Source organism: Ursus maritimus, unplaced genomic scaffold (genome assembly GCF_017311325.1).
Source record: "Ursus maritimus isolate PB19 unplaced genomic scaffold, ASM1731132v1 scaffold_11, whole genome shotgun sequence".
NCBI lineage: Eukaryota > Metazoa > Chordata > Mammalia > Carnivora > Ursidae > Ursus > Ursus maritimus.
Window position 1 is genome coordinate 36,518,812 of NW_024423453.1, and position 25,701 is coordinate 36,544,512.

The window sequence follows — 25,701 nt, forward strand, 5'->3', positions numbered from 1 at the left end:
TGTAGGACTTGATCCCAGGACCCCGAGATCATGACCTGAGCCCAAGGCAGATGCTTAACCAACTGAGCGACCCAGGCATCCCCACTTGGTTGTTCTTAACAGCTATGTATTTCAGATTCTAAAAAGTTAAGACCTCAGCAAAAATGGAAACACTGACAATCCAATAGTGTAAGATACGGACGGCGAGGAGTAGCAACAACTCCATGTTTCCCAGGGAGTGCAGAGTATCAGGAGCAGTGCCTCATGGGAACTAACACTTAGGATATGTGATGGGCCAGGCCGTGTTCTGAGTGCTTTGCATGGATTAATTCATTTCATACCCACATCCACCGGAGGGCATAGATCTTCTTCTTATCTCCAGTTTTCTCTGAGGCACAGTTAACTTGTCTAAGTGATGCCAGGGGACATCGCAGACTCCAGATCCTATTCTCTCTGCCATTGTGCCAGGCCACCTCCTCCTCCTGTTGAGCGGCCATGGAATGTTGCTTACAGCTTCTTTAGGGACGGTTACGTCTGTTCATCTTCCAGGTAGTAATCTCCTTGAGAATGAGGTCTCTTCTACCACCCTGCACCTGGTGACTTGGATGGTCCTTCTTCACATTCTCCTGGAAAAACAGGACAGAAAGTAGAGACTGATAACAATCGGCTGTACAAATAGCTCACTTTTCCAGATGCTTACTTCTGCTAATCCCTCTGTTTGGATTGTCTCACCTGTTGCCTACAGTAACCCTCCACGGTAGCTGCCACCCCCGTCTTCATTTTCTAGAGGAGGGAACTGAAAAGCAATGAGGTTAATCAACAAGCCAAGGTTGTTGGAATCAGGAACAAAGCAGAGCCTACAGTCCGAGGAGAGCTTTGGGGCCCACGCTCTTAACTGCTATGCCAAGCCACTTGCTTTAATGAAAAAGAAGTGCTTCTCCAACCCCCTAGGTCTCTGAGGGCACCCAGCACCAGAATTGAGAAGGTTTATGGAGTTGCTGCTCTGCTCTGCATTTGTCACAGACTCCAAATTTGGGGCAGGTCAGGAGGCAAAAGGGGCCTGTCGAAGGAAAATGTGTGTGGATAGAGTCGAAGCTATGATTTTTACTTCATTTATCTCTATGAAAACTCTGCCTCAGGGTGCCCGGATGGCTCAGTCAGTTCAGTGTCTGCCTTCAGCTCAGGGCATGATCCCAGGGTCCTGGGATCAAGCCGCACATCAGGCTCCCTGCTAGCAGGGAGCCTGCTTCTCACTCTGCCCTTCCCCCTGCTCATGCTCTTCTCTCTCTGTCTCTCAAATGAATAAAATCTTTAAAAAAAAATCTCTGCCTCAATCCTGAAGCAATTAAAACATAAAGGAAAAGCAAAATCCATTTTCAGTCACGCACAGTGATTTATTTTATTGTATCCGATTTGAGATTTGCAACAGCCAGAGAGCATGTTCCCATTAAAGGCCTGTCCTGGGCATCACAGGCATTATAATTAACTCAGTCTGTGCTATTGGAAGATGTTCTTGTTTACTACTGATTTGACTATTCAACTTCTACATCCCAGCCCCTCCCCCAGCAAGGAAGAAAACCTTAGAACCCCACTTTTTGAACCCTGGTACCGGGTCCATCATCTTCAATTCCAAGTGACACTACCAGAATTCATGGTGAGGAGAAGAGAACCTTTAATTTGAGATTTTCAGCTACTATCGACTGTGCTCATAAATCCCTCATTCCTGTCTAAGATGGGTGGAGTGCCACAAAGGGAGGAAGAGCATCCCTCAGCCGCACCGGATGGGCCGGAAGGAAAACTAGCACACAAAAAAATGTGCCACTGGTTTTATTTATCCCATTATTAAGATGCCATGACAATAACAAAAGTAGTGCCCAAGTAATAGCATTAAGTGGCAGGAGATGACATCTGGAATAGATAAAGAGGGGTAAATGCGTTTCTATTATCCTTGTTTTCATTAAGTTGTGCATAAATGGTACATTTCCATTTATGATTACAAATTATAGCAATTCCAAATAACTAATGTTTGTGTGGTACAGATTCAGTTTGCAGAATTCTTTCATATGCATTGTTCTGATTGAGCCCCCAGATGGTCATCATACCATTGTTGGAGGCATGAGAACCACCCCATTTAACAAATCCAGAAATGAGACTTAGAGGGGTTTACCCAAGGTCACACAGTAACAGGTAGATCTTGGACTCGAACCTAAGTCTTATGAGTTCACAACATTCGGGTCTTGCAGAACAGTGAAGTCACCTGGTACTGAAGTGTGTCTTTATGGACTGATGCCTTTAGGGACTACTGCGGTGAGGGAGTAGTGGGAGGCAGGCCCTAAACTACTATGAGTTTTGATTTCATATGTTCGTATTTTATACCACTTCTGTTCCTCCTGCACTACCTGGCTGTCAGCTATCATTTTTGTTGATCATAGTGCTTCTAGAGCAGTGGTTCTAGTTGTGTGTGGTTGATGGCCCGGCACTATCAGCATCACCTGGGAACTTGTTAGAAATGCAAATGCTGCATGTCAACTATACTACAATAAATAAATAAAATAAAATAATAAAATAAAGAAATGCAAATTCTCAGGCCCCCACCTCATATCTACTAAATCAGACACTCTGGGAATGGAGCCCAGCAATCTGGTTTAATGAGCCCTCCAGGTGATTCTGATGCTCGGAAAGCTTGAGACCCACTCCAGTGGAGCAATGATTCTCAACCTCAGCTGTACACTGGAATCACCTGGGAGCCTTACAAAGCTACTGAGGCTTGTATCCAACCCCAAGGATTCTGGCTTATTGGTCTACGGTAGGGTTTCCAACCTTGGCACTATAGACATTTTGGGCTGGATAATTATTCACTGGGGAAGCCTATTCTCTACCACCTAGACGTTAGTAGCTTCTGTCCCCGAACCCAGCTGTGATAACCAAAAATGTCTCTAGACATTGCCAGATGTCCTCTGGGGGGCAAATTGCCCCAAGATGAGAAGTACTGTCTAGGGCCATGGTCCAGGTACTGGGATTCTTTTTTTTTTTTTTTTTTTAAGATTTATTTATTTATTTATTTGACAGAGATAGAGACAGCCAGCGAGAGAGGGAACACAAGCAGGGGGAGTGGGAGAGGAAGAAGCAGGCTCCTAGCGGAGGAGCCTGATGTGGGGCTCGATCCCATAACGCCGGGATCACGCCCTGAGCTGAAGGCAGATGCTTAACCGCTATGCCACCCAGGCGCCCCCTGGGTACTGGGATTCTTAAAAGCTCCCTAAATCATTCTAATGTACAGGCAAGACTGAGAACTATTACTCGGGAGGGATCCTGGTAATGAGCAGCTTTGGATGTGCGCTGGACTAAAGAACAATAAAAGCTCAACTTTATAGCATTGGGTGTAAAGTAAGAGTAAGTCATCCTGTGGTGAAGATTCGGGCAGTTTGCCCATAAGGAAAGCACATGAGCTTTAGGGCACAAATTTCACCTCAACCAATTGGCTCATTACATTTTTGCTACCTTTCTGGTTATTATGTTCCAGAAAACTGACATAAACAGGTACAATGCACATAGCTGAAAGCTTCCAACTAAGTAGACATTGCTTTGTACTAAACATAGTGGTGGACAGAGCTCCTGCTTTTGGATCTCGTCATTCTAAAAACAGGTTGCTTATGAGTATACCATGTGGGATAAGTCCTTTAGGTAAATCTGGTTTTGGCAGGTTAAAAAATGCAGCCTGTCAATTTTATATTGGTTTGGACATCATCCAAATCAGCCACACACATCCATAATCTCTACATTAATATCTGCCATTTAGAGGTACTTTAGTTTTCAGGTGATGATCGGGAACTTTGTATTTCAACTATAGACAAATCCCCTAGGCTAGAACCAAGAAAAGTATCCTTCCGTAAAATCTGTACTCAGCAGATTGGCCTCTACTGTCTCAGCAATTGGTCTCTGTAGGCACTTGAGAATGCAGTTAGACCACAGGATGTGCTTCATGTCCACATGCCTGCTCTGTGGTTCTTATCAGGCTGGACAGTCTCATCACAGCCCAGACTGCGAGGTCTCCAGACCAAGAGTTGGTGGCAGCTCCTCTTTAACCTGAAGTCTTAAATAGAACAGTATTCCCCCACTTCCTCAAACGACTCGCTGGCAGGTGCGTGGTTTCTTTCAATGTAAGGAATGGAAATATGACTCTGGGATACTGATAAACTACATCTAAATAAAAAGTAAATTACAAGATGAATGTTTTAAGGGCAAAATTGGTACTATCTAATTTTAAAATATGAAAATATTTTGCTGAATTAATGAGTTGGGATTATTAACTCATTCAGCACCTACTATGTGCTAGGGACTATGTGATGTCCTTGGAAGTTATAAATATGATGGTTCATAATAGCATAGGCCCTTGTATGGCGAAAATAAGCTACAACTACCTGTTCCTGATTAACCCTTTGAACCAATCCAACTTGTCAGTTTGTCAGAGGAGTTTGGTTTTTCTTTCACTGAACTGATAGTAGCCTGTTAACATGAATGAAATCAACTAGTTTCTTTGCTGTGGTCTAGATTTATCCTATACAGTTATTTTTTTTTCCCTTCCTAGTCGGAATTCTTTCATTGATGTGCTTTTAAAAATCAAAACCTTTTAATTAGGCAATAGAACCGCTTACCAGAAAAGTACTCTAGGCAAAAAAAAAAGATCATAAAAGACTGTTAAAAGGTATTATTTCCATATGTTCCTGCTTTTTTTAAGGGCATATGCTTTTATGTACAAAGGAAGTTTTCTGGGAGAAAACATGTAACAATTAACAATGGTTGCCTTTGGGCAGAGAGTTTAGGGGCCTTGACTGGAAGGGAGATTTGCTTTTCATTATATATTTTTATACAGCTTCATTTTTACCATTTTAAATGTTGTGTTTTCAATTTTAAATGTTAGTAAATAACAAAAGGGATGCATTCCCAGTAAGTAGTCTTTCAGAAGTTCTAAAATACCTCCTTAAGTAAGAGAAAATTAGGTGAGCCTCTTTGATTCCCTCTTTCTTTTGTATATGCTTTATTGCTAAAACAGGAAGAGCTGAGACTTGGAATGTAAAACTACTCCCACACTGGTTCCATGAAGAAAGAGATTAATAAGCAGAACCTACTGAGATCGGGTAGCTAACGGGGGCCTCTTTGAGGAAGTCACCTTTAACCAGCAAGCGAAGACGTTACCCCAGGCAGTGGCCTAATTTCCCCCAGCTGCATTAGGACAGTTACCATCCATACATCCTTTCAGAATGAAGTGGATATAGGCCAGAGAAATCTGCACTGTGATTGTCTGGAAATTTCTCTTATGATTTCTTCTTTCTTTCTTTCTTTCTTTCTTTCTTTCTTTCTTTCTTTCTTTCAGATTTATTTATTTATTTGAGAGATTGAGAGAGAGAGAGAGAATGTGTGAGTGGTGGGAGGGGCAGAGGGAGAGGGAGAGAGAGAATCTTAAGCACACTGCCTGCTGAGCGTGGAGCCCGACTCAACTTGGGGCTCGATCTCATGACCCCGAGATCATGACCTGAGCCAAAATCAAAAGTCGAACACTGAACTGACCGAGCAACCCAGGCGCCCCTCTCCAATGATTTCTTTCATTTCCCCTGTCTTTAATTCCCAAGAAGAATCAATGCTTACTCCTGGGGAAAGGAAAAATAACAAAACTCTACTTATGTCAAAGAAAGACAGTTCTGTGAACTTTTTGGTGCTAAATATTCTGTGATATCTTTCCCTTCAGTCCCTCCTCTACATCTAACCCTAATTGAAGCTTTGGCAAGCATGAAAAGGAAAAAATTCAATTGAGATTGGAAGGGCCTAAAACAATACATACTCAGTTGTGGTTTTTTCTGGGTTATTTTTCTTAGCACTTGTCATTTAGACCCTCATAGGACTTCAGAGTCTCCCTTGTTAAGCAAGAAACGTCCTTTTGTCTCATTATTGGATGTGTGAATTGGGAAATCCATCCATGTGGATTTCAGGATACTTTGTTTCTGAAATGAACCAGCCATAACAACTCAATCATTCCAGAGAATATCCTGTAACAATCCCTACACATATTAATTACATCTCTGTAGTCTTTAGTGGAGAATTACATTGGTGGGACAAAATATTAAATTTTCATTCTATAAAAAGTAGTTTTCAGGTTTTCTTCTCTTTATGGGGGGAGATTCATCTCAGAAATAGTGTTTTATATCTTTACGTGCATCAAGCATTAACAACCAGCCTTCAGCAATGATATAATTATTTGTTAGTTTCATTAGACTGTCAAGAGTTTAGGGATTGTTCCTGTGAAGAGCCCAGCAATTGTCCTTGGACAAAAGTTTATGCAGAAATTCTGAGAAGATACTAACCAAGACTCATCAGAGTGCAAGGGGAAAAAAAGAGATGAGAGGCAGAATTGGATTCCTCAATTCAGAGGTCTTTTCAGAAAACTATTCCAAAGAACAGGAAATATACAGGAAACAAACTGAAAGTTGCTGAAAGGAAGGTGGGTGGAGTAATGGGGTAATTGCCTGTTGGTCATTAAAGATGGCACTTGATGGTATGAGCACTGGGTGTTGTCTGCAGCTGATGAATCACTAAATTCTACCCCTGAAACTTATAATACACTATATATTAATTAAATTGATAAAAATGTTTTAAATAAAAGGGAAATATGTTTGAAGACTAAAAAGAGAGGATTTCTGAAATAAATCATACAAAGTCTTGGCCATAAAAATAGAATTTTAGAGAGCCCTACATTACTAAATTCTCAAAATGAAGATTATGTTAATGATCACATTGACCATGAAATTAAACCTCACATAATCTTTTAGATATGTCAGATCAGAAATTCAAAGCTCAACTCAGAGCTACTAAGGCAATGGGTACTTTGCAAAAAAGAAGACAGTTCTGTCAAGTTAGTAGGACAGTGTTTCCAACTGAGTGGAGTCAGTTTCTTCTGAGTTACTAAGCAAAAATTAGAAAGGAAATCAATACCATTTTTACTCTTGAAAAGGCATCATGTATTCAGCAGGAACTACCCTTTTAGGTAGCTGAGCCCATGCTCCTGCCATAACACCTAATTGAATAAATATCAGCAACTCACAGGAGACTATGTTCTTGCTACTTACCGTAGCCACTAGCGGGTATCCATCCTTTCCTTGCTACTTACCGTAGCCACTAGCGGGTATCCATCCTTTCCTTCCAACAAAGGTTTTGAATTGTCAACATGGAAGAATAGACTTTTGGCAAATTCTACCAACAGATCACAGTAACCTCGTTTCTCTGTATGATAAAGGGAGGTTTAATTAAGGAAGGCCACTGAAGACACACCTGGTGAAGCAGAGTCAGCCCCATTAGCACAGAGGAAGAGCTAAATTCAAAATGGCTTCAGGGTGTTAAGCCGCTGACGAGTCAGTACAACCTAAGCCACTTCCTTTTTCCAGGATTCTCCATCACCTTGCAATCAGAGCCTGTGCTGGTTGTCAGGAGATAATATAATTTTCCAATGCTGCTACTTGAAAATTAGCTTTACTTATGATTTAGTAAAAATAGATTAAAAAAATGACTGCCTGCTTCTCAGTCAAGCTGGCACCCAAACCCTAACCTTTTGCTGCTCTTTGAAAAGTAGGCAGTATGACTACTTCACGTAAGATCAAAGGTTCATATCTTCTGTTATGATATTTATCATTCTCTCCGTTTTTCCAGACTAAAAAAATGGCTAAGGCTTTAAACTATTTTTTTAAATGATAAGAATGCTGTATTGCTGCCCTGCTAAGTGGAAAGCATAAGGAACAATACAACTTAGAAGTTCAGAGGATAATTAGAAATGTAAGTGTCCACATGTTTCACACCAGCTCTGTTTTTCTTACCACGATGTCTCCTTCTTTCAGCTTCTGGCGGGGCGCTGGCCTTTTGATCACAATGACTTTGGCGTATTTCTTTGCAAGCTGTTCCCCTTTTTGCAAAAGTCCTCGGTGGGGATCACCGTCCTCAATCTCTGCGCTCTCAGTGTTGACAGGTAACATGGTTCTCTCCCTCCACTCTTGTTAGGTTTCAAAAGGCATTTTTCTCAAAAAAAAGAGAAGTCAAGGAAACTTGAGAGTTGGTGACCTGGACAGTTGTTAATTAGTTTCAAATGAATTAAAATATCAACAATCTAGCCCTACTGTTTAGAATTGCTTTACACATTTGCTGATCATTAGCCATTTTAGCTCAGGCAATTTATATCTAGAGCATTTTGCCAGCTATAGCCATTTGGCACCCTATGGCAACGAAGGAAAAAGTGAACAAATTAGATGGAAAGAACCTTGGAAAAGGAGATTTTAGGACATGCAAATGCTATATTTTCAATGGTAGATTTTCTCATTAGAAAAAAGAAGATGCTATTCAATTATATGTATAATACTTGATTACTCGAGCTGAGTGATGAATACATAATATTGTTAGTCTTCTCTATGTGTCTTGGAATGCCTGAAATGTTTCACAATTTTTAAAAAGAGGGCAACAACAGAAGCACTCCTTGATCAGATTCTGAAAAACCCATCGGGTATCTCTAAGTCTTTCTGGAATTCTCCTCAAATAGGGATGTCGAGTTCTCTAAAGGAGTCCTTCTAGATGGTATTTTCTGCACCTCCTAACTTTCATAGCAGTAATTATGAAGAATGAAGTTAGGAACTTTGTAACACATTCTATGGTGTTCCTTTTTTTTTTTTTTTTAAAGATTTTATTTATTGATTTGACAGAGATAGAGACAGCCAGCGAGAGAGGGAACACAAGCAGGGGGGGTGGGAGAGGAAGAAGCAGGCTCATAGCAGAAGAGCCTGATGTGGGGCTCGATCCCATAACACCGGGATCACGCCCTGAGCCGAAGGCAGACGCTTAACCGCTGTGCCACCCAGGCGCCCCTCTATGGTGTTCCTTTGTATTGAATATTATCCTATGTAAATACTCTTTAATGTCCTATTTAATTGATTTACCACAATTTAGAAGAGGTTTCCATTTTTTCTCTCTCACACTCTGGCAATCATTCTGTGAGAGCACCTGAGTCCCATCTTCATAGAAATAAAAGACTCCCTTTCTTAAAGAATATTCACGCCTTTACAGACATTCTCTTATCTGTCATCTGCAATTACTTTGGGGGACCAAATCGTTATTGTTAAAACATAAAAATACTCATTCCATCAGTAGATGAAAATTATCATGGCATCCCTGTTATAAATGTATGCCTATAATAACTGTGAAACAAAACAAAATGTTTAGCAGTATTATTAAAAATAAATGTATTGCAAAAAATGTATTGCTGAAATTACAACACACAAAAAATTCCTTTAAGTACTTTAAAATGTCCTGATGCTGCTGACAAAAATGTTGCCGATGCAGTGGTAAACACAACGATCAGAGAGCATTGCTCCCTTACTAGTTGGATTTTCCATAGCTCCCAGGAAAACCTGAGGTCTGTGTGCTTTTCTTCTGCACCATAGCCGACATTAAGGGCTTCTGTACTAACACGTGTCCAGAGTGTAGGTGGCACTGCATCACTTCCACTTGACGAAATAATAGACTATGTTACTTGTGGCCATGCCCAAGAAATTGACTAAGCGCTTATAATCTGGATTTTATTCATTAATGAATTCTCACTCTGCTGTTCCTACTCCTAGCATCGCAATAACACTATTTCCTCTTATATCCAAAGTGTTGTAGTATCTACAAATTAAAGCATTTAAATTATATCGGTGGCATTACTAATACGTGTAAAACATTTCCTGTATTTATCAGGTTGTATATGTAGAGATGTAGCTATGTATTCTTATTACAATATCCAATTAAATTTTTAATTACAATACAACTCTAAAATCCCTGTGGGGGAAAGAAATAAGAAAATAATCATAATAGTTTAAGAAAGAATTATGTTTCCTACAGGCATATTCTTCCTATATAATAGTGTTAAATGTTATAAAGCTACAGTATTTAAAACAGTATGGCACAGGGGTGCCTGGGTGGCTCAGTTGGTTAAGCGTCTGACTCTTGATTTTGATTCAGGTCATGGTCTCAGGGTTGTGGGATCAAGCCTTGCGTTGGGCTCCACGGTGGGCGTTGAGCCTGCTTGGGATTCTCTCTCTCCCTTTCCCTCTGCCCACCCTCTGTTCCCTCCTCCCCAATCTAAAAACAACAACAACAACAACAAAAAAAAAAAACCAGTGTGGCACACACATACAAATATACTGAGAAATAAATGGGAGAGCCAGAAACAGGTGTTACAATGTATGAGAATGCAATATAGACTGAAATCACTTTGAGTATAATGGGGGAAGGAAAAATGGTGCTATTTAGCCATCTGGGGAAAAAAGCATGTTAAAGACTTATGTTTTCCTATATATCAATAGCAAAATTTATAATAATTACCACTTATTGACTATTAGTATTGTGGGCCCTGTTAAAAATACTTTATAGAAGTCTTGTCCTTATTCCCTACAACATCACCTTGTGATGGTCCTCTAATCACCCTCGCTTTACAGATGAGGGAGCCGAGGTTGGAAGAGGTTAACCAAGGCCATTTGTTGACCAAGTGTCGGAGCCAGTAATCAATTATAAGTGGTCCTCCTTGTTAACCACTATGCTCCAGCATGTAAAAACTCAAGACATATAGAAGAAAACAGGCTACTATCTTTGTGATCACTAGAAAAGGAGGACTTTTTGAACTTAAAAAGGATGGTAGAAATTCTGAATATAGTTATAAAAGGATTTCAGGACATAAAAGTTTAAAACATAAAGATCAAACATTCATAAATGTAAAAAACAAAGCAAGAAGCTGGGGGAAATATTTGCAGCAAATACCTGTTATAAAATCTATAACATGTTAATATTCTTGGTAATTAAGGAGGCCATACAAATAGTAATTAAAATCATAAGACTTTCATACAAAAAGAGCATGAATATAGAAATACCAAAGAGGACATTTAAATGACTAATTAACATATGAATAATGTTCATGTAATCAAAGAAATTCCAATTAAGAAAACATATTTCTCAATATCTGGTGGGAGTATAGATTGAAACAGCCCTTCAGGAAGGTAAGATCCTACAAATGCTTTCACTTTCTGACCTAGTAATTACAATTTTTAGGATCGATCCTAAGAAAACAGTCCAAAAAATTTGAACAGAGAATTCATGCACCAAAATGTTCTTTGTAAAATTATTTACAGGAAAATATAGCAATCTTATTGCCCCATGTTAGGCCAATGGATAAGGAGATTAACTATAACTAACATGTGTAGGTATATGAATATAAAATTCCTTGAAGGAAACATGACAAATATTAGTAGTAGTTATGTCTAGGGATGGGGTGACAGGTGTTTGTAATGTTCTTCTAGAAGTAGAAAAAACATTCTGAAAGTGTATTTACTTTTATTACCTGTTACCCATTTTCCTTATTTGCTCTATGCCATTTTATACATTTCATTTATCTCATCATTTATGCAGCTCATTCCTATGACCTGTGTTCTGTATCAAGGCTAAATTTCTGTGGGCAGGCAGCTCTAACGCACAAGCACATATAGGTACATAAACACGAACACGGAAGCTTCTGTACATGGAGACATACATGTACGTGCCCAGCCCAGAGCTGCTCCAATCCCTATTGTTGCCTTTACAGAAACCGTCGTATTTGGGAAAATACCATTTTATTAAAAAATTAAACTTTGTCCTAAAGGCTTTAAAAACCAGGATGATAATGAGTGCTGGGAAAGAGGAACCCAGCATCCTAAAGGAAAACTACACCTCTGAGGAAACATCCAACCAAAAGCCAAAGCCAGACAAGATTACCATGTGACAAAAAAGAATGAGAAACAGAATGAAGGACAATTCTTGTTCCCTGTAAAGAATAAAATCTTTTTTAAGACATGTAAGTATAATCTCCTGAGAGGCATAGATAAAAAGAGAAGCCAAAAGAGAGGAAGAAGTCATCATCAGGAAAATGCAAATCGAAACCATGATGAAATATCATCTCACACCTGTAAGAATGGCTAGTATCAAAAAGGCAGGAGACAACAGGTATTGGCGAGGATGCAGAGAAAAAGGAAACTTGTGCACCGTGGGTGGGAAGGCAAATTGGTGTGGCTACTGTGGAAAACAGTACAGAAATTCCTCAAAAAATTAAGAATAGAACTACCACATAATCTAGCAATTCCACTTCTGGGTATTTATCCAAAGAAAATGAAAACATTAATTTGAAAAGATACATGCAACCCTATGTTTATTGCCACATTATTCATAAGAGCCAAGATGTGGAAACAACTCAAGTGTCTATCTGTGGATGAATGGATGAAGAAGATGTGGTATGCATAAACAATGGAATATTATTCGGCCATAAAAAAGAATAGATCTTGTCATTTGTGACAACGTGGGTGGTCTTTGAGGGCATTATGTTAAGTGAAATAAGTGAGACAGAAAAAGACAAATACTTATGATCCCATTTATATGTAGAGTCTAAAAAACAAAACAAGCAAAACAAAGCAAAAAACAAGCTCATAGATACAGAGCACAGACCGGTGGTTGCCAAAGGGCAGGGCGTTGGGGGTGAAATGGCTGTAGGGTATCAAAAAGTACAAACTTCCAGTTATAAAATAAATAAATCATGGGATGTAATGTACAACATGATGATTATAGTTAATACTGTAATGCATATTTCAAAATTGTTAAGGGAGTAAATCTTAAAAGTCCTCATCACACACACACAAAATTCTGTAACTATGTGTGGTGAGGGATGCTAATTAGACTTATTGTGGTGATCATTTCACAATGTATACAAATACTAAATGATTATGTTGTACACCTGAAACTAATATCATGTTTTATGTCAATTATACCTCAATACAAATAAATAAATAAATATTTTAAAAAGAGAGAAGAGAAAATTTGCTTGGTTTGGCAAGCACTGTAGGCAAATTGTCATCCTTGTGATATATTTTCTTGTGAGAAAATTTAGAGTATATTTTGTGAATTGTATTATGTGGCATGGTTATAGTGGTCCCTTTTATACTTTATATAAGTCTAGGTACAACATTTTTTGTTGAAAAAATATTTTAAGGCATTTATTCCTTTAGTGACATACTGTATAATAAATTACCCCTAGGTTGAGAAGTATAATTCATAATTTAGTTCCACAGGGGCTCGGGCAGGAAGGGGATGATGGACAGACGTGAAGAATAAGGCCGGACTGCTGTCCTGAGAACAAGGGAGAAGGAAATACATGATGATGGTATTTAGGCTATGGGATGCCTAAATCACCTGAATCATCAAAACCCTGCATTGCTATGCCCTCTCTTTCTCCCTTGGGGGCATCTCAAGCAACCATTTTGCACAGTTTCATTCTCCCCAGTAGCAACTCTACCTGTCGTGAGGTGGGGTGGCGTGGGGCGTGGAAGGGATGCAGGGATTCAGTCATAGGTCCCATGTCAGGTGTAGGCTCACCTCACCTTACCACATCCTCCTCGCTCCCATCTCATGCATGGAGAAAAATGAACTAAATGCTCCATCACAAATTATCAGTTGTATGTCCAATGACATGTTCTTGGTTAAAAAAAGGAAAGAAAAAAAATGGCATTAAGCGTCTGTTTCATTAAGACTTGGGCTCAGTTTTAGATCAAGACGATAAACCATTTTAAAATTCCACTCCCACAAAAATCTGCCTTAATCCAGGAGGTTTTCCTCGGTAATAAACTCAACATTCTTTGTGCCCTGGGTCCTTTCTTTATTATTTTCCCATTTCATTTGGTACTGACTCTAAGCTTTGGGACCTGAATGTAGGGAATCTATTTTGGCATTTCTATTTCAAAAGCTTTCACACTAGAGAATGAATCATTCACACTTAATTCCAGAAGATAAGATACCATTTGCTTTGAGTTTCTTGATTTGGTTGCATTATATTCTACTAAAAGTAAGAAAATCCCTGTTTACTTTTTTTTTTTTTTTTTAGAAAAAACCCTATTTAAAAAAATAAAACAAGAAATAAAAAGAGGGAAATTGGAACCTATTACAAAACAATTTGCAGTTTGGGAATCCCTGCCTTCCTCTTATGAGCTGAATGAATCAAATTATAGTTCAGGAAGAGTTCCCATGATTTTTTTAAATATATTTTAAATATAATTATCTCTCATTTCAGAGTTGTTATTTTTGAGAGGAAAATAATGAGAGAAACTATTACAATTTCTTTATTTATTGATTATTCAATAGATATGGAATACAGAAAGATGAAAGAAAAAAATCTAGCTGTCTCACTATTAGCTTTTAATCTGAATAAGGTAAACAAAAGTAAGAGGAGAAGCCCATGACTTCCCCTAGAAAAGATGAGCTTTCATTGTTAATATCAACTATAGACCTGTCTCAGCTCTGCCTTTTCACTAATTCCTCCTCAAATCTAACTTTTATTGACTTTTGCTTTGCATCCTCAGTCACTTGAGAAAAAAGATAAAACAGGGATTTCAGAAAAGAAAGAAGAAATTTAGGAACAATTTTGACCTCTACTCAGCTCTATCAGTGAAAATTCTTTTAATACTAAGGCAATATACCTCTAACATGAATGAATTTTTCCCAACATAGGAATAACCAGCCATTACCAACAATTAAAATAGGTATATTTGCATGCCATAAGTGACAACTTTCAGATGTTACTTTGAGTTTGTTTGGGGGTTAAAAAAGATGGGGCAGAATGGAAGGGGAATTCAATGCTGTTCTTTGTAAAATTAACGGTCGTGTTTAAAGTGGAAAATGACAGGGTCAGACCAGTAAAAAGGTCTGGGTACAGATCTAACTTGTAGTTAAAAATTGCCTGGGGAAGGAGCCTGTAAAAAGATAAAACTCTTTTAACAACTGCTCCAGGAATGGTGTATAATTAGATACCTGGTAAAGTTGCAGAGACCTATTAATAAGGCAGTTTTGTTTGATAACCCTCAAACTCAAAAACCCATGTCAGTTCTCCATCCCAGCATTTCAAATCATTGCTCTGTGGTCTCGCTGATGTTCTCGAAGGTTTATCCTAAGTCAAGAAACATGAAAGTGGTTTTCTGGAAAAATGCATTTTTATTTACAGTCAGACTTGATTTCTCCTTATTCTCCTGGTGTTATGATTTCCTTTCGCTGCATGACAATAGGGAAGGCATGAAAGAAAAGTCAGAGCCGGAAGAGAGAACCCAGAGACAGGACAGAGACAAAGCCAAACGCTGACTGTAGGGCAACTTGGGATCTCATTTTGAGGTCTGTGCCCGTTGCACATAGTTATGTGCCCTTTTATCTTAATTCTATTGACAAGACCAAGCGACTGGTTAATTCTGCTGTCTTATTTTTCTTTGATAACAATCTGCCCCCAAAACTTAACAGCTTTAAACAACCACCATTTTATTATTATCTCACCAAGTGGTGGGGTAGGAATTTGGGCAACTCTTCCACAACTTGTCACTTGGCCTTGGTCTTTTGGTGGATTTCAGCTGGTGATTAAGCCTGTCTCTTGGGTCCAAGACACATGACTGGCAAGAACAGCTGGAAGTCTGAGCTCGGCGGAGCCCCACTGCCTCGCCTGTAGTCTAGCACCTCTCAACACGTTCTCTGAGACAGGCCCAGGGCTCCAGGGTGGAGTTGCGGCTCTGCTCAGAGGCCAGGCCTGCAACCCACAAAGCATCCTTCCAGCTCTACCCAGCCGGTCCAAGCAGTCACAGGCCAGCCCAATTGAAAGACTCAGCTGAGGTGTGAAAGTACTCACCGCTATCTTTTAATCCACCATGTCTGGTTTCTCTTTAAAATTCTTCCTGCTGGTATTTTGCCTCCAAACCTCTATGTGGCAGTTGGTTTGTCTATTGCCTAAGAGTCATAAATCATAAACAAATATTACAAATGATTGCATTTGCTACTAGTTAAAAGTGTGCATAGGTGAGGATAGAAGTGATGCTTTAACCTCGATGTGAGACAGGAATCCATCAAAATTCTAGAGGAGAACATAGGCAACAACCTCTACGACATCGGCCAAAGCAACCTTTTTCATGACACATCCCCAAAGGCAAGAGAAACAAAAGATAAAATGAATTTATGGGACTTCATCAAGATTAAAAGTTTCTGCACAGCCAAGGAAACAGTCAGAAAAACTAAGAGGCAGCCCACGGAATGGGAGAAGATATTTGCAAATGACACTACAGATAAAGGACTGGTATCCAAGATCTACAAAGAACTTCTCAAACTCAATACACGAGAAACAAATAAACAAATCAAAAAATGGGCAGAAGATATGAACAGACACTTTTCCAATGAAGACATACAAATGGCTAACAGACACATGAAAAAATGTTCAAAATCATTAGCCATCAAGGAAATTCAAATCAAAACCACACTGAGATACCACCTTACACCAGTTAGAATGGCAAAAATAGACAAGGCAAGAAACAATAATTGTTGGAGAGGATGTGGAGAAAGGGGATCCCTCCTACATTGTTGGTGGGAATGCAAGTTGGTACAGCCACTTTGGAAAACAGTGTGGAGGTCCCTTAAAAAGTTAAAAATTGAGCTACCCTATGATCCAGCCATTGCACTACTGGGTGTTTACCCCAAAGATACAGACGTAGTGAAGAGAAGGGCCATATGCACCCCAATGTTCATAGCAGCAATGTCCACAATAGCTAAATTGTGGAAGGAGCCGAGATGCCCTTCAACAGATGACTGGATTAAGAAGTTGTGGTCCATATATACAATGGAATATTACTCAGCTATCAGAAAGAACGAGTTCTCAACATTTGCTACAACATGGACAGCACTGGAGGAGATAATGCTAAGTGAAATAAGTCAAGCAGAGAAAGACAACTATCATATGATTTCTCTCATCTATGGAACATAAGAACTAGGATGATCGGTAGGGGAAGAAAGGGATAAAGAAAGGGGGGATAATCAGAAGGGGGAATGAAACATGAGAGACTATGGACTATGAGAAACAAACTGAGGACTTCAGAGGGGAGGGGGGTGGGGGAATGGGATAGACCGGTGATGGGTAGTAAGGAGGGCACGTATTGCATGGTGCACTGGGTGTTATACACAACTAATGAATCATCGAGCCTTACATCGGAAACCGGGGATGTACTGTATGGTGACTAACATAATATAATAAAAAATCATTTAAAAAAAAAAAAAAAGAAGTGATGCTTTACTTAATGGAAGTGGCAGAATTGAAGGAAAAATAATCAATTCTAATGTAGGTAGCTATTGGCGGGCACCTGATAAAAACTTTTTTAAAGTATTTCGGATACCTTTTCCTTCTCTTGATTCAACAATCCTACTTAAGATAATTAATCCAGGAAAATCGTTCAAAAAGAGAAAGAACTATACGTACGAACATATTTATAGATGTGTTATTCACAACCATGAAACACTAGAATTGATGTGAACTTAGGAGAAATATTTAAGTAAACTGTATCAATATCCAGTTATACTGTGGAGCTATCAAATTAATAAATGTCATGCTTCTGTAGAAGACTAAGGGCATTTTTTTTTAAGATTTATTTATTTATTTGAGAGAGAGAGGGAATGAGCAAGGGTGTAGAGAGGGTAGGGAGGGGCAGAGGAACAGGGAGAGAATCCCAAGCAGATTCCCCGCTATGTGCAGAGCCTGACTCCAGGCTCGATCCCAGGAACCCAAGACCATGACCTGAGCTGAAATCAAGAGTCAGATGCTCAACTGACTGAGCCACCCCAGTACCCCAGGGGCATTTTTTATAATGAAAAGTGGACAAAACTAAAAATAAAATTGTAATTGATATGATTGTAATATATATTTAGATTATGCTTATGCAAAGAGAAATGGACAAAGAATAAGAGGAAATAAAAATAGATTTTGTTGAAGTAGTATCTTTTGAATTTGTTTTATATTGTTTTAAAGCACATCCAATAATAAATATTTTAAAATTTAGTGACCATCCCAGAGCATACCTCAAAAATTCAAAAACAGGCATTTAAGGCCTTTGGCCTTGAAAACATGTAAAAATCTATTTATAGACATATACAGTAACAAACATCTTTACATAAATAAAACACGTAATTTATACTTTTATTTGGGTACATCACATGACGGGGTACAAGGTGATGTCATGGGAAAAGACTCCCCTGGGAGTTGGCAGAGCAGAGCCCTGGTCCAGGCTCCCCACATTCACAGGAGACCAGGCAGAAGATGTAGTAACGCTCCAATCCTCAGGTTCCCAACTAGTAGAACAGGAAGGCAAGAAAGAGCAGCCCAAGGGTCCCTCGTGGTGTTTTTAATTATCTGATTCTAGGATTCTAAAAGTATTAGCTTTTTATCTGTTGCTTAGGCAGGGACGGCTTGGAAACTAAGAAAATGCTCAGAATGCAGCGCGCTGTATTGGCTTCAGTCAGGAGAGAGAAATGCACGGCCAGGAGACAAAGACACTTAATTCAATGGATATTGCTTTGGCACCTATTGTCCTAGGTATTATGACCAACATATAAAATGTCTGCCCTCGTGGAGCTTATATTTTAAAGAAAAGGGTGGGCATGAGCAATAAACAAGATAAATAGAATGTTTGATTGGTCACATGGTGGTAAATGCTATGGAGAAACAAATCAGGGTGAGCAGGTCAGGGAAAGTCTGGAGGGGATCCTGGCAATTTCAAAGAACATGTTCAGGGAAGGACCCTGTGAAAAGACATAACTGAGCAAAGGAGGAGATGAAGCAGCAGCTCTGAGGACACCAGGAGGCATTCCCACTGGGGTGGGAAACCACTGGGGGATTTGAACAGAGGGATGACATGATGGACTTCCGAGCTAACAGACTCACACTGGGTAGAGTACAGTACGGCAGAGCGGAGGGAGGGAGACCAGTTCAGAAGCTACTACAGTAATCCAGGCGGGATGGTAACAGGAGAGATGGTGAGAGGTTGCATTTGGATGTATTGTGAAGGAAGAAGTTGCAGGGTTTGCTAAAGAATCAGATGTGTGGTAACAAAGAGAAAAAGAGGAGTGAAAGCTAACTTCAAATTCTGGGCCTGAGATGGTAAAGATTGGAGAGGGGATAGGGTGGGGGTCATGGAAGAGGATGAGGAGTCTGGCTTGGGTTAGTTCCAATGCCTACTGGACATCGAATGGCCATCTCAGTTAAGCAGTTGGATGGACAAGTCTGGAGCTAGAGGTGAGGTTCTAGACTAGACTTATGAATTTGGGAATTATTTATCAGTAAATAGAAAATTTAAATGATACTAAAGCCATGAGCCTGGATAGATCACTAGAAGAAAGTGTGTCAATAGAGTAGAAAAGAGGCCCAAGGACTAAGAAGGAATCCAACACTAAGAGTTTGAGAATTGAGCAGGTTGCAGCCAAGGAGATGAGATGGAGTGGCCAGTCTTATCAGCTGGCGAAAAACCAGAAGAATGTAGTAGAAGCCAAGTGAAGAAAGCATTTCAAAAAGGAGACATCATTTCTTGAATATCAATTGTTAGTGGTTGAATATACACTTGCAGATTTTCTATGGCAAGTGAAGATGTCATATATTTATATCAGCTCCACTGAAGGATGTTTATAATCGCACCTAGTAAGGAGAACATATTTGTGTATATGTGTGTTGTCTCATTGTATTCCAAATAGACATTATTTTTGGAGCATCCAGTATTTCTAATTTTCCACACCTTTCCCTACCTCCATCATCACAAATGATTGTTTCTCATTGCTCTCATGGTTGTTTTCTTATCTCATGGAAATATTACCAAAATCAATGTGATTACAAATGAAAAATAATCTAATTCTCAGTTATGTGGGTTTGCTACACTGCACACTAAACATGACTTCTATTTATTTAAAAATGTTGAATTTACATTAGATTATAGATGTGTAATATTCTGGGAACTCATGGCACATTACCAAATGAAGCTGCTCTGTGAATGTATTCATCACATTACACATGAATGTAACATGTTGACCATATTTTCTTACTCAAACCACCTTCTATCTCCACTCCTGCCTAAGAAATCTGGCTTTCTTGCTCCCTTAGGAGATGAAGCATTTTATTTAAATCACCTTTCCTGATAGCTGATCTAAGGGAAGGGGGAAAAGAAATAGATATAACTCACTGACAGCCTCAGGATATAGACATCCTGTCTCCATTCCTTTTAGCTTTTACTGGACACCAGGCTGCCAGTCTAATAAGGCAACAAAGAAAAGTAAACAGAAATGAAAAGCAAAATAAATAGCAGTCTTTATCCCACTGGAAATAACCATAAATTTAAAAACGCAACCTTCATATCGTGAAAGGATTTTCTGGGTCTGTTTGCAAAGCTGTATTTCATTCTCTTCTGAACTAATCCAGACTTTTTTAAAGATTCATATTGTACGCCAATCTTATTTACCCTAAAAATATTTTGCAAAAGACATTTCTCCAGTAAATCGTGCTACATCTATGCCATGTGGCATTATCGTGCATACCAAAACTACAGGTTCTAATCTGCAGTGAAGAACTAGGTAGCATAATTCCTATGACTTATGCTTTCATAGATGTACTGAGATGGAACACTAAATATAAGTGATAGGGGTAGCTTGCCTTGGCTTTACTGAAAAATCTTTGACGTAAAGTCGCGTGTCCTACAAACCCACCTGTCCCCAGTGCCCTGGTCTGTTTTACAGTCTTCTTCTGGCATTATCTAATGAAAGCTATAAAAAGAGAATGTTTCCTTTCCATTACAGCGGCAAAAAACATTTCAAGAATGAAGCCACAAAAATACCATACCACGTCACAGGTCCCATCTTAATACTAGGTCTAAGAGTCTTTACACCAGATCATCATATCAGGTCAAAGCAATTTCTGAAACCAAACTTTCTCTAGACTTAACATCGAAATGTGATTATTATCACAAAAATATTGAAGTAAAAAATAAGGTAAACAATTTCTTAATGCCAGTTTGTTTTTTGATTGACATCATTGTTCAGTTACATTTATGTTCTATATTTTGGTATGAACCATTCTTTTCTATTAGATTGTAAGCCCTAAAGATTAGGAACCAAGGTATCTTTAACTCCATTTTATCTATTCTAGCATAGGACCATAATGGGGAAGATACAGTCATTCTTTGACATTTACCAAAAATATATACTTACTAAAACTGTCACGTGGTACAAGGCCACTGTACCAGGTGTGCAGTGAGAGTAGAGGAAAGGAAAAGATGATGGGCTATCCATGGCTACTATTCACTTAAGGATATCTAGATCTACCTCGTAAATAATGTTTAAAGTTTTTTTTTTTAACTTAAATTCTAGTTAGTTAACATACAGTGCAATGTTGGTTTCTGGAGTAGAATTTGGTGGCTCATCACTTATATATAACACCCAGTGCTCATCACAAGTGCCCTCCTTAATACCCATCACCCATTGAGCCCATCTCCCACCCACCTCCCTCAAGTTTCTTTTTTAATGTGTAAAGAAGAATAAGATACTACCTTAACGAGTACTGGCAGCTTTCACTACTCCTTCCATCATCCAATTCTCCCCCACCCCATGTAAAAAAACACAGGCGAATCTATCTGATGCTGCCACATTTATAAACTCACAAGATTTTGCTGAACCCCAAATGAAGATCTCAGACTTAGGCCTGCTGAGCAACTGATTCCCAAAGGGGTGGCACTCTTAATGATCCCACTTATTTTTCATATCAGGACTCACAGAAAGTTCCTAAAAGCCAATGATTGGTCACTGGCCAAGGGGAAGATCGTTCCAGCATTTCTAATTTCTTTAATTGAAATAAATTTCAAATTTCCTCATGACTGCTTTCCATCACCACCACCACCCCCTTTTTTTTTTTCAGGTACAGAGCAGTTGCCTCCTGGAGTCGCGTCCAGGGAATTGGGATTCCCTTGATCACTGCCATTGAGATAGTCTCCATCTGGATCCTTTCTTTTATCCTGGCCATCCCTGAAGCTATTGGCTTCGTCATGGTGCCCTTTGAATACAAGGGTGAACAGCACAAAACCTGTATGCTCAATGCCACGTCAAAATTCATGGAGGTACGGAGAGTATGAAGGGAATTAATTGGGGGGGGGGGTCTTCATTTATACTTTACCATCACCAAGACTTACTGATATTTCTACAATGCCCAGTGCAGTTTACTCTGTTATTTCAGTCACATACTCTTCAGCTGCATGAAAAGTACACGTTATGGGAGGGTTTAGCTTCTTGAACAGAACAACTGTTTTGTGTTCACTCTATAGCACAATTGTAGACACAACTGTTGTTCTACACCAAACAACTTAGAATCGGAAACAAACTTACTCAGGGTTCACTTCAGTAGCACATATACTGAAAGAAACTTACTCAGAAAGAAAAATAGATGTGCTATTTGTTTTTATAATAAGTAATACAACACAACAATTTCCACCTGACTGGCATGCTGGTAGGTATTTTATGTTACTTGGGCAAATGCACATTGCTCATATTTTTTAAAAGATAGATTTTTTAACTTAAGTAGGAAGCCATACTTACATGTACTTATATTCATACAAATTCTGCATTAATATAAATTTGCATAATGTTTTTTATCTTTTTTAATTAGTAGCATGTTTATTTTTTTATTATGTTATGTTAGTCACCATACAGTACTTCATTAGTTTTTGATGCAGTGTTCCATGATTCATTGTTTGCGTATAACACCCAGTGCTCATTGCAATACGTGCCCTCCTTAATACCCATCACCGGGCTAACCCATCCCCCCACACACCCCCCCTCTGAAACCCTCAGATTGTTTCCTGGAGTCCATAATCTCTCATGGTTCGTCTCCCCATCTGATTTCCCCCCCTTCATTTTTCCCTTCCTTCTCCTAATGTCCTCCATGCTATTCCTATTTTACACACGTAAGTGAAACCATATGATAATTGTCTTTCTTAGCTTGACTTATTTCACTTAGCATAATCCCCTCCAGTTCCATCCATGTCGATGCAAATGGTGGGTATTCATACTTTCTGATAGCTGAGTAATATTCCATTGTATATATGGACCACATCTTCTTTATCCATTCGTCTGTTGAAGGGCATCTCGACTTCTTCCACAGTTTGGCTATTGTGGACATTGCTGCTATGAACATTGGGGTGCAGGTGCCCCTTCTTTTCATTACCTCTGTATCTTTGGGGGAAATACTGGGTATTTGGGTCATAGGGTAGCTCTATTTTTAACATCTTGAGGAACCTCCAAAATTTGCACAACTTTTTAAAAAGTGTTTTAGTTTAACAAATTCCATTGTCATTTAATACACCTAACCACATTAATGTTTCTCTCAAAAGTTTAATTATGTAACTGAGTGTATTGGAAAACATGTTTAAAATGCATATTTCCTTTGCCAAACTAGTCAAATGTGGTCTGAGGAGAAAAACCAACAGGATAACTACACTTCCCTTCAATCGGCATAATTTAGTGCTTTGATGTAGGTTTCATGCAGCTCAGATTCCACATTTAATCATTTACAGACATCTCCAGGTATGTTTTCCTAACTCGGAAAATTCACAAAATTAGTGGTTTTACAGTTGACCAGTTTTCCTCTTTGGAAATTCTTATTTTCAATTTTAAAGTGCTCATGAAAACTGCCAAACTGGCCATGTTAAAATGAAGGTATTCTGTTTATCTACTGACCTTTTTATTAAGTCGATCTCCATAGTGAAAAAACAAAGTAGACGGCAGGGGGTTATCAGAGTTTGGCCAGTGGGAAGAAGCAATGGAGATACTCCTGACTGAAGTGTTAGCGAGGAGAGGCTCAGTATAAGGAGGCACTTACTAATGATGTGAACTAGACAAAATGGAATGGGCTATTTTGCCAAGACCGAGTCTCCCTTACAGAGTGAGCAAGCAATGGCTGGCTACCTTAGGGGGTTTCAGTAAAAGGTAGGAGTTTAAACTGATCAATTTTTAGATTCCATTCCAAGTCCGAGGTTTTCAGATTCTTTTTCTCCTCCTGTTCTTTTTTTCTCATTTTATTCCCCAGTTTGTGACTTGGCTCTAACCTAGACTGGAGGGAGCTCCCTCCATACCCTGGCTGATGACATTAGTTCAAAAGAAATGTGTGACCCCTTTCTCTACAGGCATCGGTCTTGGAGGGGGCAGGGGACCCTGTGCGGACCCCTCAGGGGTCAGCTTCCAGACCCTCTGCAGCTGTTCCTGGGGCATTTACAGCCGGTCAGCAATGCATCTGGAAGACGGGGATACAAGTCAAGGGGGTGCTCAAAGGAGTGTTTGTGTGCACTTAAAGAGTTCTGATTTTTTTTTTTTTTTTTGGTTTTTTGACTTCAGTACTGAAATCTTTCTACAGTATGATGTGCAGAGGGAGATATTTGTATGAACACATCTGAATAAACCAACTCCTTTGATAGTTTACACTAACCTTAGGATAGAATGCAGGGGTGTGTGAACTTAAATGGAAAAGAAATTACATATTTATTTTCACTAACTTCTAACTGAAATTTCCTTCTATTATGAATGTGGGCAACAAACCACAATCATATTTAACAGAACCATTATATTTCCACTAATAGAAATAATAGATATTTTCATGTCACAATAACAGTTGGATAATCTTGAAATATCACTTATGTTCATCATTTCAACTTCTGGTAGTTATTAGAATCACTGTTTGATTTTTCCCTTAATTTGTTAAAAAACACCTATATTACTATCTCAGAATTTTTAATATTTCAATAGCTGTGTTTCAATGTAATAGGTTACCACTGTAATCTTATTTTATGCATGTAGAAGTGTTATTCTCAGAAAGGACTACAATCTTTACCAGATGTCCGAGGGGGTCCATGGCATAAGAACAGTTAAGAACCTCTGCTGAGAACTTTTTTTCCTCAGGAACCATTTATAGATTATTTTAATAGACATGTTACAAATGTAGCCTACTGGGCCTCTTTCTATATTCAGCAACTGTCCAGTTTTTCACAGAGCAGCATGATTATTTTTTACTGTGGGAACTGAGATGATACAGGAGGCCGCATTATCCTCCGTAAATAAACAAGCTGGAGAAAGAGCAGAGGGAAAAGCATTTCTAAGTTGGTGATTAATTTAGTGGGAGGAAGAATATAGATATAATTTTCTAATTTCCATTTTTATAGAGTACTAAATTTTCTCCTTTAAAAAGACATAAAACTGTATAATCCTCGTATTTACAAATCCTGCCCACAAGGAGATAACGCTAACTATGCCTTCAGAAAGATACTCGGCCTCAATAGTTTCCAGGTGATAAGTATTAAAAGAGTGAGAAAGGGCATGGTTGTTGATGGCTCCAACTGGCTGGCTGCGAGGTCACATAGCAAGCATACCAGGCAAAGGGTTAACTCCCAGTAACCAAAGCTACACAGATAAGCCATTCATAACCTTTGCTGTTACCAAACAAGATTCACGTTAAGTACACATTAACCACAAGAGGCAAAAGGAAACCAGGCACTAGCAAAATTTTGAGGCTCATCAATAAGTAAAGATAGATGCATATTCTGTATATCTCAGAATCGTGCTTTATGAGCTTTGGAAGGGAATTCCTCTTGATTAGGGCTCTCCCATTGTGTCATTAAAACCAACTTCAGTTCATAAAAAGTATCTTTGTCAGGATAATTTATTTTTGAGGGCCATTCCTTCATGTGCTTTTATAAATCCAGGATGATTTTTGGAGTTTCCACTTTAATTGAGTTTTGAGCATCACCCCCAAGCCCTTTGCCACCACCAGAG

The 25,701-nt window shown here is 39.0% G+C and overlaps 1 protein-coding gene and 1 long non-coding RNA gene across 2 annotated transcripts in view; one reads left to right on the top strand and one right to left on the bottom strand.

Annotated features, from left to right (window-relative positions):
- The window catches only part of EDNRA (endothelin receptor type A), a 52,158-nt gene that overhangs the window by 19,010 nt on the left and 7,447 nt on the right, over positions 1-25,701 (top strand). The window contains exons 2-3 of the mRNA XM_008685459.2: positions 7,863-7,990; positions 21,803-22,001. Coding sequence (XP_008683681.1) covers positions 7,863-7,990; positions 21,803-22,001 — 327 coding nt within the window. The remainder of the gene's footprint in view (positions 1-7,862; positions 7,991-21,802; positions 22,002-25,701) is intronic.
- Positions 8-7,967, bottom strand: LOC103658002. Its single transcript, XR_567007.2, has 3 exons — positions 7,842-7,967; positions 7,142-7,254; positions 8-775 (listed from the first exon to the last, which is right to left on the bottom strand). It is a non-coding gene; the product is annotated as an uncharacterized LOC103658002 (long non-coding RNA).